Source organism: Chelonoidis abingdonii, chromosome 19, assembly GCF_003597395.2.
Source record: "Chelonoidis abingdonii isolate Lonesome George chromosome 19, CheloAbing_2.0, whole genome shotgun sequence".
Classification (NCBI taxonomy): Eukaryota; Metazoa; Chordata; order Testudines; family Testudinidae; genus Chelonoidis; species Chelonoidis abingdonii.
This window is the reverse complement of record NC_133787.1, coordinates 8569294-8586019: the sequence shown is the minus strand read 5'-3', so window position 1 is coordinate 8586019 and position 16726 is coordinate 8569294. Positions and strand designations below refer to the sequence as shown.

The 16726-nt window shown below is 38.9% G+C and overlaps 1 protein-coding gene across 9 annotated transcripts in view; it reads right to left on the bottom strand.

Annotated features, from left to right (window-relative positions):
* Window positions 1-906: 906 nt before the first annotated feature.
* Window positions 907-16726, bottom strand: part of PHAF1 (phagophore assembly factor 1) — a 49026-nt gene continuing 33206 nt past the window's right edge. For 6 of the 9 annotated variants that reach the window (XM_032785762.2, XM_075073767.1, XM_075073769.1 and 3 more), the window contains 8 exons: window positions 13172-13305; window positions 11822-11905; window positions 10961-11043; window positions 9600-9643; window positions 6974-7017; window positions 5378-5436; window positions 3575-3647; window positions 907-3040 (listed from right to left, as the gene is read on the bottom strand). In XM_032785762.2, coding sequence (XP_032641653.1) covers window positions 2951-3040; window positions 3575-3647; window positions 5378-5436; window positions 6974-7017; window positions 9600-9643; window positions 10961-11043; window positions 11822-11905; window positions 13172-13305 — 611 coding nt within the window. In that variant the 3' untranslated portion in view covers window positions 907-2950. The remainder of the gene's footprint in view (window positions 3041-3574; window positions 3648-5377; window positions 5437-6973; window positions 7018-9599; window positions 9644-10960; window positions 11044-11821; window positions 11906-13171; window positions 13306-16726) is intronic. The other 3 variants (XR_004374410.2, XR_004374411.2, XR_004374412.2) reach the window with 3 other exon arrangements.

Sequence of the window (16726 nt, the reverse complement as noted above, 5' to 3'; positions counted from 1 at the left end):
CACCTGCCCCCTTTTAATCTAGTTTTAAACCCTCCTCACTAGGCTGGCAAGTTGGTGAGCAAAGAGGTTTTTCCCCTTTTTAGTCAGGTGGATTCCATCTCTTTCAGCAAACCTTCTCGGAACAGCATCCCGTGGTCAAGGAAGCCGACGTCCTCCCATTGACATCATCTGTGCAGCCACGCATTCATATCCAGGATGTGCGTGTCCCCGCATGGGTCCTTACACTCAATCAGGAGGATGGATGAGAACACAGCCTGTGTCCTCCCATCCCTCTTGCTCCCAGAGCTCAGTAGTCACTGCTGATCTGCTTGTGGTCAAACTAGGTAATATCTGATCATGTGGATGAGCAGCATGGGGTAGTGGTTAGAACAACAGATAAGCCTCAGCAAACTTGCTGTAACTTCTGGGACTTGGGCTCCAGGCAGGCAGCACATCTCCTGAGACATGTCAGGTTGGCAGAAGGATGCCTTCATCCCTTTCAGAAGGATGAGCCACGGAAGAGCGAAAGTCTGTATATTTCTCTCTAAGATGGTGAGAATTTTGCTAACACCAGGACAGAGCTTCTAATCTGGAGTCTCATGCAGGTCAATTTTCAAAAGAGATTTAAGAAAATTAACAAATAATTAGCAATCATATTTTAGCTTTATATTTAGAAACATGTATGAATTTATACAGCACCTTTTATTCTAATATCTTGAAGTGCTCTAGAAATACTTACGTTTCAAAACTCTGTGAGGTAGCTAAATTCTGAAATTAACACATTTTCATAAGGTTAAACTAAAGCGCAGATACTGACTTGTCCAAGTTTACACAAGCCAGTGCTAGAGATTGGAGCAGAATCCTGGAGTCTTTATTTCCAACTCCCTGGTAAAATTATCCTGCATACGATAAGTAAATGACATGAAATAAAGCAGAAGCATTCACCACTTTATTACAAAAACACCCAGCAACTGTATGCAACACCAAACAGTAACTGAGAGTCGCATTTTATTTGTCTTTCAGTGTACATGCTCATTATGTATTCTGTTTAATTTACAGAAGGGCTATGTAAACCAAAATGAAAATTTGAAAGGAAACAAAGAAATAGACGGAGGTGTAGAATTTTCTCAGCAAGCAATGACCACAGGAAACAGCACAGATTGAACAGGAATTCAACAGGAGTAACACCTAAGAATAACGAAGGTAAACAGTAACTTTTTCCTTAGATAGATTCTCAGCGGGGCTTTTTTGTTTTAGTAAAACACTCTAGAATGTCACAGTATACAGGAAGACTAAATGGCAAAGAATATCATACACACAAACTCTCACACTCACACAAACCAAATCACATTTATCCTTGCTACTGGTCCAGGATCCAAAACACTAGTTAACATTCTATTTCCTATCTCCCATTCATTGATAAACTATACAGGATTACACTGTACATGGCGTTAAAATTACAAAAATGTCATATTTACAAAATCTGTACACACATTGTAAAACTCACAAAATTGTTGTCTATGTATCACAAGTTGCTACACCAAAATATTAAAAATGGGACAAAATTATACATTTCTCTTTTCCATTTTTATAAAGGGTTAATATTTCAAAGAACACACGCTATTTTCCCCAATAAGACTGTAATAGAACTACAAACCCAAAGCATCCACTTGAGATAAAATGCAGTGAGCAGCATTTCCTGACTAGAGAAAAGCCTATATCCTGTTTCCTGGGGGTGGGGTGTGCAGTTAGATTATATACACAGAGATGGTGAAACTAGACTGAGGATATCTTTGGCTAAAACTTTGGCATTAAATAAAAGTTAAAGTTTAGGAGACATGGGAAGAGGTTTCCTGGTGCTGGATGAGTTGGGGAATTTTTCTTTCAATAATCTACATACTCACCACAAATTCTCTTTCCTTTTTCCTTTTCTACAGGAAATAGGGAGGAGCTAGGGGTTTAGAACAAACATATTTCAATATGTTTGTAGATGAGGCAACTGCATTTTCTTTTATGGGATGGATTTTTTATTTTTATTTTTAAGTACAAAGAAAAATGCTGTCAAAGAAAAACCTCTTTCAGTCATAGGAATAATCTCTTCCAGATTTTTGGGGTTTTTTTGGAAACGGCATATGAAAAAAAGTTAGTAAACCAGGCATGGCAGAAAAACAATTGCTTCAGCCTGTCAAGTAAATATTAGTGCAGGAAGGTGGACTATTCATCAATCCACCACATAAATAAGCTTAATGCGCAGTGTACATTAAATAACCATCACACCCCGTACACAGATGCTCCTCGGTGAAGATAATGTTTATCAAGTAATTAAAGTGTATGTAGTGCAAATGTTACACAACCAAGTATTATGCACATGCTACTTGCTTGTTCTGAAGTTACACAAAGATGTGGTGCCTGAAATCATGGACATATATACACCCTTTGTCACACTTGGTACCATGTCCTAAGCCACAGAACTATCTATGTGTTTATATTTGTGTGTGTGTGTGTGTGTGTGTATGTGTATATATATATATATATAATGTATGTATATATACTTGGTTTCTTAAAACAGGACCACCACATCAATACAGTAACACAAACACAGACTAATATCAATACCTGTTTCCAGATGCTCCAAGGCTCAGAATGTTTGTGCTTCTAATTCTTGCAGTCATTAATGCTCCTTCTGCCAGCTCAGGAAGGACAGACAGTCTCTTCGGGTCTGTACTGTGCAGGAGACGGCCAACCGAGAGGAGTAAAATGACAACACAGGCATCTAGCTGCTTTCCTCCATCACTAGTTCCATGCCTTATGATGAAGGGTTGAGAGAATTTTCCCTCCGCACCACGCATGGACGGGAGGAATTTTATTTTGAAAAAAAATCATACCATGCTTTCCATATAAGTGGCAGTAAATCAAGGCACGCTGTACTAGTTTTGTAGCATTTAGATTAGCTGATTTTGAAGGTAATGCTTCATTGAGGAAGGTCTGATGTTCTCAACTGGCTGCTGGGCCTTGCTGGCCCGTACAAAGTAACAGATGCTATGTGATTATTCTGCATCACCTGCAAAAGGAGGGCAGAGAAAAAGAGAAATTAAAAAAAAAAAAAAAATCCCATAGGCCAAAGGGAACTCAGAAAGTTGCCAGTGACACAGTTACAGTATTTATATGTTTGAAGTGTAGAGATATTAAAAAAAGAAATTTAAGCAACTGATAGGTGGAATTAAAACACTTAAAGATCTTTGCCAATTCTAAAAAATTACTACTAAATTTCCAGGTGTCCTTTAGAGTCACATTTGTTGTTTAACATGGGCACTCATCACCACCCAAAGTATTTAGTGATAACTAAGCAGGTCTTCCAATAGCATGAGTTATGGATGACAAGGCAGATGCACCAGCCTTAAACACAAAAGATGGATTAATCCCAGGGAGAGGGTTGGTAAATGTCCCGCTTATGCCATGTTCCCTGATATTACAGCCGCTCTCGAATGCTAGCTCTCATAGGTATATAGGAAAGACAAAAAGCTGCATTAAAACCCAGAAGCAAACTCCACACCATCTTCTCCCACACAAACAAATTTGTAAGTTTTTTCCTAACCTCAAAGATCATTCGTTGCAGTCCAAAACAAAAAGTTGATCCAAATGGGTTAGTATTATTTGGAGATGATGACCTTAAAAAAGAAGAAAAAAAATGGGTGCATAAGAGGTTGGAATTTCTTAATGTGAAATAATAGCCACCCGTGATTATGTGGCAAGTTTGTCACATTTCTCTTATGCCAAGATTATTTAAATGGGGAGGGATTACATTTATCTGTGCTATGATGCTATGCTGCTTTTGGATTTCAAACGGGTCACTCCTCAGAGTGGTGCTGAAGTATGGGGGGATTTAGTGGGACAAAATAAGCAGTTATTAGTGACTGCAGGAGATCGCTCCCATTCAATCAAGGCTGGAAAGGAAAAACTGAGTATAAACCAAGTAACAAAGAAGAAGGAGCTCAAGAAAGAGAGGACTTTTTTAACTAGACCTTTTTGTGCATGCACACGTATGCATCTCTCTCCCATGCCTTTTTCAAGTAAAAATGACTAGGAAGCCTATTTTTAAAGGTATCTTTTGCACAATGTATATTAATCTAGTCATTTTAAAACACTGAATCTCTAGCAAAGTAGTTATTTATGTCTGAAGTGACATGCCTAATTAAATTTAGTTACCTTTAAAAAAAATGCATTTCTTGACTTTCACATATGCTTTATAAACATTTAAGTTATACAAGAACTAAACACTGTTTTGTTTTTAGGAGAATTGCAGCAGTTAGTCAATATGGGCCCAATCAAAAGCCCCTCTGAAGTCAAAGGAAAGACTCCCATTGACTGCAATGGACTTTAGGTCAGATCCTTAAAACACCTGGAAAATATAAATTTTAAAGACTTGTTTATACTGTAGTTTCAGCATAGCTAGGACTGGTTTCTATTAGTAAGGTCTGGCTTCCTCTACAATTGGTGAATTTCTTTAACTGAATGTGACATAGCAAATGGCACATCATCAGATGGTAATGCATCTTATATTGATCTGAACCACTAACTTATGATGAAAGGGTCCATATGTCCATATGTCATCACTAATTCCCTGAGCCATCCAATCTCTCAACTACTCATTTTACACTGGAAAGACGTGATTGTATCTGAGTTAATTAAATGTAATAGGGGAAAGTGTCTACAAAGAGAATAGGTTCCTTAATTTAAAAAGACAGCTCCAATTTTTTCAATAAAAAGTGAAGTCTAAATTACGATGCCTACTACTAAAATGCTTATATTAGTGAATACGCTGGATTACAAAGAGATATTGTCAAATGAATACTTCTATGCACTTTCAGAGACTCAAAAAGTGTGTAAAATTACTCATATTCCAGAACTGGATGAGAACTACTTAAACTGACACTATTGTTTAGATTTATGCAGATTTACAATTGAACATGTGCATTCATGCTAGACTGCAAGCTCTTGGGAGCAGAGACTGTGTCATGCCATATGTTTAGTCCAGAATAGGCTGCTGCTCTTGATTAAAGTTATTTGGGCACACTCACTATACAAAAATAATGTATGTTATTTGTTAACATACACACACTCACAATGTTCTATATATACTCTCCACTGTGCAACAGAGGATGGATTTTGGCATTTAAAAGAATTGCTGGAATTCCATTGTTACATATTACAGATTCTTGATTTCTCCAAATGGTAGTAAGCTTTCCTAGCTAGAGGCAGCAGAACTGATGCTTCAGCAGCAAAGATGTAGCATAAATCCTGATGACAATTACTACCAGACCTATCCTTGTGGTAATCATCTGTCAGCAGCTCACTTCCTGCCAACCATACAGGATAACAAGACACACAGCATCTTTACCTATGAAGTACCACTGGCTTTTCCACAGGATGTCCCAGAAGATCCTGAATACTATCCCACTGTAATCATATTAAAAGGGTGTTAGAATAAGAGAGTCACATGAAAACTTTTCTTTATACAAAGGAGGAGGTTCATGCACATTTTGGTTGTAGTGTTGCTACAAACCACAAGGCAGCACAGAGTGCCATGAACTATGAAGGTTATGTTTAGAGAGTGTTTTGTGATTGGAGCCAGCTTTACTCAGCAGAACCTGCAGCTAGGAGGCTGCTCTTAGTTTAAAACTAGTTTTCATTTTAGGTGGAAAGTGGACTTTAATTGAATTAACAAAAAATAATGAAATACTATTGTAACCTCTGTAGGCTTGATGGCAGAAACACAAAGCACTGTGTCCATCATTTTAAGGAGATATTTCAAAGAATAAGGCATCTGAAATTTCCCACAGGAAGGCACTCTCTTGGAACTTTGCTGAGATCAAGTTCAGCATGCAAGACAGGCACTGTGTTTATTTGACTGAGAATTCCCAGTACTATCCACTCCTGTAGTATGACAGCTTATGAAGCTATTGCTTTATATTGAAGGGACGTAACAATGCAGTGAAGCACTGCAGTATATCAAATAATTCAATCAGAAAGCAAAGGAGGATACAGGCCTCCTGCCTTCAGTAAGCAGTCAATGCTCTGCAGCGGCATTTAGATACTCCAATTACCATAACACCTGGGTTCACCTCACAGGCCCAGTCTCATTCCCTAGACTGGCAGGAACCAGAAGTGCTACAGGGTAGAAGTGTGTGGTGTTGTTGAACAGCCCTCACTCCAGAAGCCAACTGAGTGGCATTTATGCCCACCTGGATGTCAAAGGCAACTCTATATGTGTAGTGGAAGCATTTTACTTAATGTTTCTCTTGCCCTGTTTGGTAAAATACATGATGTATTTAACCAAAAAGATTGATTTACTGTTATCTGTGGATTTTTTTTTTTTACACTATTTTCAGAAAGTTTGAATGATAGGCCATTCTTTATGCAATAGAAACCACTGTCAAAAGTTCATTACAAAGTGCAGACAAACCCCAAAACAAGTGCTAAAAAAAAATTCAAAGGTGCACCCTGAAACAAATACCTGGGTAAATGAAACTCCTAAGAGTGCAGTTATCTTGTCACTACTCTAAAAATATTTAATTAATCTGTAACAGTTATTGTCAAATCCATCCATGTAAAATTATTTCTAGCTAAACTCCTGATTTCCACCATTAATATTACATTTCAAAGGTATCTCTAATCTTTCTAACTCTTAGGTGTCTTAAAATTGGAAACAAAACATAATTTACTGGAAGACAAAGCCCAAGGTTTGACTGCACTATATTTCTGACTGTGTTAAGAGTAAAAAGTTTGAACTACAACAATTTAACTGAAAAAATCCAAATCCATAAAAAAATTAAAATTAAATTTTGGTGGGAGGAGAGTAATTTGAACTCCCTTATTTAAAAAACCATCTTTCTATATTGCTACTATTTCTGCAACACATAGTAAGAGTTCCGCACACTCATCAGCCAAGCGATTTATACTGGCCACTGTTCTGGTTGTTTTTATGAAGACTCACCTTGCTGTACGTTGTGCATGTTTCAGTCTGTGAATCCGCACTATCTGAGGAAGGTAAACAAAAAATGCTCTTCTGGAAATTCCATTTGGTACTTTCATATTGGATACATTTCAAAAAGAGTTTGAAAAATGATTTCAGGGATCACGGAACTTGAAAGCATCACACAACGTGGTCAAAACAACACAAAACAAAAAAATCCCACTGATTAAACATAAATCCACTAGATTAAACAACAACACCGGAGACACAGATTTGCCCATTCACTATTTTAAAAAGTAACCTTTAAAGACTAACTGGCTTCTAAGCAGGGGCTGCTCTAGACATTTCACCATCCCAAGCACGGCAGCATGCCGCGGGAGGTGCTCTGCCGGTTGCCAGTGCCACAGCTCCGGTAGACCTCCCGCAGGCGTGCCTGTGGAGGGTCCGCTAGTCCCGCGGCTCGACCGAAGCCAGAGGACCTCCGCAGGCATGCTGCCGAAGGCTGGCTGCCCGCCGCCCTCCCAGCGACCGGCAGAGTGCCCCCTGCGGCTTGCCACCCCAAACACGCGCTTGGCTTGCTGGGACCTGGAGCTGCCCCTGCTTCTAAGAAAAAAAAAAAAAGGAAATACAGGAGTGAAAGAAACAAGACATTATTTATTTCTCTGTGAACTGAACTGACTTGCCAAAACTGTAGTGTCAGGTAATATGCATAGCGGTAGCAACAAATCAACTCTTGTGGATGAACTACTTTGCAAAGTCTAAGCTCTGTATGCATTTAAGAAGCCGACAAACCCTCAGATTTGACCCAATCACTCCCAAACCAAAACAGTTTAAGTAATCCCTACAAGGGGGGGGGAGGGGGAGAGGGAAGAGAGAGATAAAAGATAAAAACCCCAAGCCACACCTTTGTGGAACACTCCTCCCCCAAAACATTATGAATATATGGGCACAAGTTGTGCCAACCTCTGCTTTCCAGGCTGGCTCCATTTGTATGAGCTGGTAGAACTGAACGCCGCTCTTTGAAGAGCAGAAAAAGCAAGAATCTTGGGAATTTTAATTCCTTGTTTCTCGAAAGAATGAAAAAAGACAGAATGGAGGAACAGCATCACATATGGTTTGCAGTTCCAACAAACCAGGCACTCCAAATTGCTTGCTCGCCATTTTTCCAGCCTATGCATGTATTTGCTTTCATCTCTGGACTTTTTAAAATGGAAAACGTCTTCTCTGGGGGCAACCATGAAGTGTTCTTTAATCAGACCAAAGACTCATTTATATTGACACTCACCACCAAGCAAGTGGTTCCCAATACAGCTGGGTTCAGTGTTTAAGTAATATGCCCACTGTACCAATGAACTGCCAGTGACAGAATTACACTGCACACTGCTAGCCCATGGAAGGGTTTACAAACTCTTCAATGGGCTTCATACTATCAAAGTTTCAGTGTGGTGGGTGCGTATTGGGGAAAGAAAAGGATGAATAAAAGAAACCAAATATATCCATAATAGATGCACAAAACAACTTGGACTGAATACAAGTACTCAGAAATGGGAGTGTGAAATACTGCACAAGAGCCTTAGGAAAACGTATTTAAATAGGAAATGAAGGAAAGTAAGTGCTGGTACTCTCAAGTACATCATAAATTTGACTTTCATTTAAACACACATGAATGTACACCCCATCCCCCTTCCTTTCCCTTATTTTTAGCCCAACTCAGATTCTCACTGATGTTACTTCCATCAAAGCACTGTCCTTTATGCAGGTAAGTACTTTCAAGGGAGACAATCAATGTTGTCAATGAGTACAATGACAAAGGGATCTCTGGCAGCAGTTTAGCAAGCATCCTATATCTCTGCTAGGATATTAAAGCCCCAGTTCAACAAGGAACTTATAGGCATGTCTAGCTATGTTATGCAGCAGGTTAAACTAGACTATCATAAAAGACCCTTTTGGCCTATGATTCTTTAAGCATGCGAGTATTCCCGTACTTTAAAGAGATTAATCACATGCTTAAAAGTTAGGCACATTTTTAAGTACCTTGCTGAATAAGGGTCTGTGTGCAACAAGAGACTTAGGAGGCAAAGTCCTAAACTCTTCCTGAGCCTGGAGATTCCCGATGATAGTTACATAGAGACATATGCCACATACTGTAGGGGCATAGTTATTCTTATGAATAATTCAAATTACATTAAATATAATAAACAGACCTTGTGGGTGGTGAAGGGAAAGGAGTTTTATGAGTGATCATCAAGATAACAGTTTAAAAATTCAACAACAAAGGTAGATTGGAAGGATCAGATCAGATTCACATTGCCCTACAACTTTTGGGCCGTAACGAACCACATAATTCATGTCGACAAAGATGCAGCAGCACTCCTCCAGGAAACTAGCAATGCTATGTTATAGTCACACACCTGTAGGCATGGTCAGACTAAAAAAAGTTCACCTAAGAACGAAGCTGGAGTGGCCAGAGAATTAAAATCTTTAAATATTTTCCTTACTACACATACTAGAAAACTGTTCAAAAGATTTCTTTCCTACTATCGTCAGCACTTCTATTGTTTGAGACTATATTTGAAGTGAAAACTGGTCCACTCTTTTGCCTTTTGTATTTTCTTTTAGAAACCCGTGGAGCAGGAGGATTACTGACCTCGCTTAACGGCTAGTGGAATCTTGAATTCACATCGATGGTATCTAGAACATTGAAATTTGTAATTTGTTACAAAACATAGGAATCAACAAACTAGGTAGCACAAATTGACGTAGAAATTCTTTAGTGAGCAGTTTACTGTGACTAAGGGCACATCCACACTGCCCCACAGTTCGGACATGGCGTGCCAGTAGCAGTGCACACCACAGTGCTGCACTGTAACACTCCCATGTGAATGCTGCGGGCATGAACCTGAAGTTCGCACTATTGTAGTCAAGATAGCTACAGAGATTAGAAGTGTGGAAAAAAACCCCACACCACTAACTGAAACAGCCAAATCAGCAAAAGTCCTAGCCATAGTTATAACTGCAAAAAAATCCTTTTGCTACTACAGCTTATTTCATTCAGTGAGCCAGTATAAGTTATACTGGCAAAATAACTCTGTTGATATAAAGTGCATGTCCCCAAGAGGGTTTGCTGGTATCACTATACCAGAAACCCTTCCTAGGGTAGATGAAGCCTATGAAATCATAGACTGACGTAGAAAATATGTCAGAGGCTTATATCATCAGATGAGGAATAAACACTGGGAAGTTTTAACAAACAGCATTTGCAAATCATTCTCTTTTGTCATACAGAGACAGGGAATGAAAAATTCTAGAAAAAAGTTACAAATAAAACATACCCATTTCTAAACAACATTTGCCAGAAGGCATCACCAGCTCTTCAAAGAAGGAAAAAAAAAATACTGGGAATACTTACAGGAGAATACCACGTTATTGGTTAGATTATGTGACCTCACTGTTCTCTGTCCTCTTGTGAGCAGACACTGAACTATTTACAGGCTCTCTACAGACTATTGCAACATCCACCACAGACCAGTGTATTTGTTTTTATAGTTTTAACAGTTAAAACTGCCCAAATGTTGTTTTGTTTCTAAGTGTCAAATATACAAAGTCCACCATGTACAAGCAATGCTTATAATGAGTGAACCAATAACTAAGCTATTTGGAGTTAAGTTTAAAAATTTGCTGTCGCTCATGACTATCCTCTCTAAAAATGTATGTACTGTATCCTCTATCTATGCTGTGATGTTTTATTATTAAACATTACATGGAATGTGACTTTGAAGTACAGCTTGCTGTCCCCTCATAAGTCTCTTTCTAATGTATACTTATTAATGAACAAGAGTTAAAAACCAGAGCTAAAAAGTGTCCTAACAATGGTGGCCTGAAATCCTTCCAAGTTCCCACTAGATGAATCGAAGCTGCTCAACAGAAACTACAGGAACTATAGAAGGTTGACACAGGATTTACTACTTGCAGATTTTGCACTTTCACAGACTACTTCTCTATACTCACATGTTAAAGTTGTAATGACCAGGATAATTTGTATGCAGGACAAATTTCTTCACTTTGTGAGTATTTGCATCAAAAAGAATATCCTGTAGAAGACAAAGGAGATAGACATGAGCAAAACAGTTTGGTGGGGGAATGTAGTTTTTCCTCAATATGCAGTATGGAGGGTCTAACTATATATTAAAAGTAAAAACAAACAAACAAAAAAAGCCTTTACAATATAAGAGTGACATTTTTATATATAAATTCAAATCTGTATTTCTTCCAGCAAGTGCATATGCAGCTATAACTATATGACTAGTTTGATGCTGTAACTGCAAATGTTAATAGACTTGCTCAGAGAAGCTGCTATCAGCCTATTACAGTTCACTTTACATTGATGCAAGATGGAAAGCCAACATCCTTATGATACAAATTACTTGAGATGCTAAAATGAATATGAACATGGGAGGAAAATTTGTTACAAACGCCACAGCAATATAAAAAAAATTAAAGTCAGGCATGGGAATGGTGAAATAGTTATCTGGTGGGGTAGAGAAGGCTAGATTTCAGCAACAAGGCCCTCAGCTCCTACACATTAGGGGTAATACGTGATAAGATTGTTGGGGAGGATGCCAAACAAACACTCAAGAACCACTCCATGGATTGTGGGAAAATGGTAAAATATTGTTCAAGTCTGACTTAATTTGAGCATTTGCAATCCCATTTTTCATATTCAAAGATGCCTGAGGCAGCCACTGAGAGTTTTGCACAATGTTAGTACTTATATCAAACACTAACTTGAGATACTCAGTCATTCTAAATAGTACATTGGATGGCTGATTCAAATTTAAAATGGCTTACTTATGGAAGTCTTCAACTTACCACTCCAAGCGTGAAGTAATTAAAAAAGTAGTCATTGCACTTTGATGGAACCTGCTTATGGGGGGAGGGCGAATGAATTTTCATCTGCAAAGAAACCCACACATAGATTTATCAGTGCTTACCATAGCTAAGGTATTATCAATATGTTTACTTTAAAAACAATTTTCCAAGATCTGGTTTCACACTAGCATCCACACATTTTCCCTCAGATTCAAATTCTAAATTATCTTTGTGCAAAAGTATTTTAATACTGTGAGATGTCTATACAATTGGGGCTATGTACAACCCACACTACTGAGGGGTTCCATTTCAATTAGGAGATAACGGAATTTTATCAGAAGTCAGCTCCTAATGTCTTCAACAGGAGCTGCTCGGATTGCCTAGCACAGAAATAAGATTATACTACTGGCATTATATAAATAGCAAATAAAAAGATTACTCAAAATTAAAGGAATCCACCTTTAAACACTCTGTTCTCATCGTGTTAACATACCATATATCCCTGCACCCAGAGGTGAGAGATGGACAAAGACCACTGAAAATGACTCCTCCTGGCAGTAAAGTGAGAAGAGTATATACCAAAGTCCTCCAGGTATCTGTGAAAAATGTATTCTATTGCCTAATACTGAAAAAGGTTCATATGCCTCTATCTACACCTTTCAGTGAAATAAAGGATGAGGCAAGAGGAATCCACAAAAAGTTTAATAGTGAAAACTGCTGTGGACATAGCTTTAAATAAATAAAAATAATAATTAGTTTAAAAATGTAAAGCCTCATGCTTACTGCAGGATCACCAGCTGCTGTCAATAGTTGGATCTGACATGAGGCGTGTGTGTGTATTATATACATAAATAGTGAGTGTGTTTTTTCATATTATAAACATAAAGAACACACACATGATTTACCTCAAAGTTACCTTTAATTTTCATTAATAAGAAGAAATTACCCAGAAACCAGCATACAGTTGTTAGGACTTGTCTATACTCAAACTTGCACCAGTTTACATTGGTTTTTAAACAGATTAAGTATTCCAGTGCAAGACAGTGTAGGCACCTGTAGTTTGATTTAAATAAGGTTTATACATCAATTTAAATAGATTCCTTACTAAATTAAACTAAACCCATATAAACCAGGTTTAAATCAGATTAAGAGAGTGTCCAGCCTGCATTTTTCACCTGTTTAAAATCAGTTAAAAAAACCCACAGCACCTTTAAACTGCAGCAATCCTGAATACAGACATGGGCCTAGAATTAGGAATGCCTTTTTTGTTAGTCTCTAAGGTGCCACAAGTACTCCTGTTCTTTTTGTGGATACAGACTAACACGGCTGCTACTTTGAAACTTTTCCTACCTTGTCTTCTGACTTGTAAAAGACTTTGTGCGGAGACCCCAAAGTGCTCAGAACATCTTGGCATGAATCACCAAAGTACACACAGCGCTCAAACACCCGCATCTTGGCATCAGCTAATACACCTGGGGCACAGCCTGAAGAATGAGGAACAACAGCCTCATGTTCATAACTCCTCAATCACAAAACTACACAAAGAATGAACAATCACAAATCCCAGCACCTAGTTAGTTAAGGGGATGGAATGCCAAGAAGTTCCTGTAAGACATTTTTGCTGTACTGAATTCAGTTCTTAATTCTGATGGCAGTTTACACACAAAAAGGTCTCATCTAGGTAAAGTGGTTAACTTTCATAGACTCTATCTTAATGGCTAAATTCACTGAGTGCTATTCCCTGAGAAGTAGATTAAGTATTCTTCCCCTAGCTCTCTTCATTTTACAAAATGCAGCTTACTTATTTGCACTGTCAGTCTCAAATCTGATCAATTCGTAACAAGTATAAGTGCCAGCAGTTAGCTATGTCTGTAACAAGTTTAACTGCAGTACTGGAAGCACATTGGGAGTTGTATGGTTTTAAAGGTTATAAAATAGTGTGTAATCTGACCAGCCAAAAAGTAAGGCCCATGCAATAGAATTCTTTGTCAATACTGTTTTAGGCCAAATAAATATACCGTATATACTCGATCATGAGCCGGTTCATTTATAAGCCAACCCCCCGCCACCACAATGGATAAGAAAAAATGGAAATTCTTTATGACCCGTTCATAAGCCGACCCTATGATTCAGTGGTCAGCAAACTTTGGCTCCCAGGCCATAAGGATAAGCCGCTGGCGGGCTAAGATGATTTGTTTACCTCAAACATCTGCAGGCACGGAAGTAAACCTAAGTAAACAAAGTGTCTCGGCATGCCAGCTGCTTACCCTGACGGACCAGGACAGCAACTGATAGGGGAACTGTTTTGGGTGGAAAAGATGGGGGTCAGGGTCGTAACCCCTGTGACCACCCCCCACACGACTCCATCCCTAACCTGGGACACCCACACTCTCCCCATCTCATCCCTTCCCACCTTATCTGGGGAGGATCTCTCTGGCCTGGTTGGAGTTGCTCTGGTAGGGTGGGCAGCACGGCTGCAGCCTGCTCCGGCGGGCCACACTGGGTGGCACAGCCTGCTCTGGGGGGGCGGGGCTGAGCGGCACGACTGCAGCTTACCAGTCCCGGAGCTGCAGCTGCTTCGGAGGCTGGGGGGAGAGCAGCATGCCAGAAGCGGAGAGACTCTGGCCCGCCTCTTCCCTTCTGGCTCTGCTGCCTCTCTTTGCCCCCTCTGTTGGGGGGCGGGAGGGGAGGGTCTGTGTCTCACCTCTCCCTCTCTATACCCATTCATAAGCCGACTCCCTTCTCCGGTGCTTCCCCTTTTTACTAAAAAAAAAAAAAAAAATCGGCTTATGAACGAGTATATACGGTATATTACATTCTCACCTGAGAGTTTCTAGTTTTTATTTGCTACGCAGTAAGTAAATTCGTATATACACAATGCTTATTTAAATAAGTGCACTGAATCACAGCTACATAGATGCATGGGTGAAACACTGTTTGAAATTATGAAACGAGTGACTGTATGTATAATGTTCCATTGCTCTACTTTGCTGCATAGGCATTACAACTCAAGGTATTTTCAACCAAAGTAGCTTAAATCCAAAACAAACAAACAACCTCCCCCGAACAAAAATCAGATTAACAAATCAGGAAATTAATTTCTTTATATATTAAACGACACTAAAGTGCAATATACAGGAATTAAAGTTTTAGCTCATCTGGTTGCTGGATAGGTACAAACAGGCAATTCACAAGGCAAGTTTAATTGCACTATGTCGCCAATGGCTCCAACCTGAATCCCATGACCAGAAGTTCTCTACAGTTCTAGCCTTTCACTGCCAACAATCACTTAACTAAGGCAATCATGGCGTGAAAGGGTGCTGAACCACAATACAGAGGCCGTAATAGTAGTATTTGCCTATTTGACTATGTCTTCACAGGCCTCATGGGGAGCCTAAGATACAACATGGCCAGCTAACATGGCTTCAGAAGTACAAGGATGCAACCTAACAGGGCTTTTCAAATGTGCTAACATGACACTCTCTCTCTCACACACACACTTTGCCCATTTTGACATACTTCACAGGGCTTTTCAAATGTGTTAACACGACTCACACACACACACTTTGCCCATTTTGACATACCTGCTATGTCTAGCTAATGATTGGGCAGTGATATAAGTTAAGGATAAACATGCCTTGCCTCTAAGAGAAAAATTTTAAATGTAATGCTGAGAGGCTAATTAGTATTTTTATTTATGATTTCCAGAAGTGGTTTTTTCAATTCATGGAGAATTCAGTTTTTCTTACCAAACAGCTCTCTCACTATAATTGAGAAAGTTTTCCTGAGAGCCAAGAGAAGGCCAGCAAGTGCTGTCTCCTGGTCTGGGATATCTCATAAGTGTTACAAAGAGAAGGAAACCCAATCAAGCCAGCTTTGATTTCTTCATCAAGGGTTACTGTAAGTTAACTCGCTTACACAGGAACTAATTCTAGAAGGGGTGGGGAATGAATTAACTGAAGAAACTCAGTTCAGCTAGGAAAGAATGACACATGGCAAGTTTGTCCTTTATCAAGTTCTAGAAGTCTGACAACTAATATAACATTTGAATGAAGATTTTATTTGTTGCTAACATCATTTCCTTTAAATCTCAGGTATGTATGTTATCTAGACATGACACTCTACCTTAAAAGTATCCAATTTTTCAAAACCATTTATATTATCTGGATAATATAGCTAACTCCTTCCCTACTACACCAGGATATATGATCCCTGTCCTAGGCAGCTCTCCATTATCTTCCTCTGTAAAGACAGAAGCAAAGTAACTTTAACAAATCTGCTACATTTTTATTCATTGTTTCTTACTCCTCATTTTTTTAAAGCTTTCCCTCCCCCCATTTTTTACCTTATGAGTACTAGGAATATATGCGAGTTCTCTCAACATGACCATGTCTGAAAAAGTCATAACACTGAGAAAATAAACCCTGCTACTTGAAAGAAGAATTTGAAATAAACGGAACATGTTTTTTGACAATATTTTAAAGCCCTTTAAAGGAACAGTCACCTACTGGCATCTCTTAGCAGGCAATAAACCTTTCTTCTTATTCTGTAAGTCCAGCCACCAAGAGAACATGGGGTAAATACCTAATCAACTTATGTCACTTGTAATGCCACCTCCATTGAATTCAGAATGACAGTGGCATTGTGTAGTTCTGGTGTTACAGTGTACAGGGCACAGACCTACCTGAGGTTTCTTTGGTTTTGACAGGGTTTTCCTATGACAGACAGCAACTGTTTATTTTTCTGGGAATATACACAGAATAAAACAAATTCCACTGCCAGCAAGAAACTCCATGAACTTGTAATTGAAAGAAGTTTCCACAGCCATCTGTGATTTCTCCATGGGTGTGGATATGCAGCAACAGTAAGACACTATTTTATAGAGGGTTTAAAATAAGATGTGCA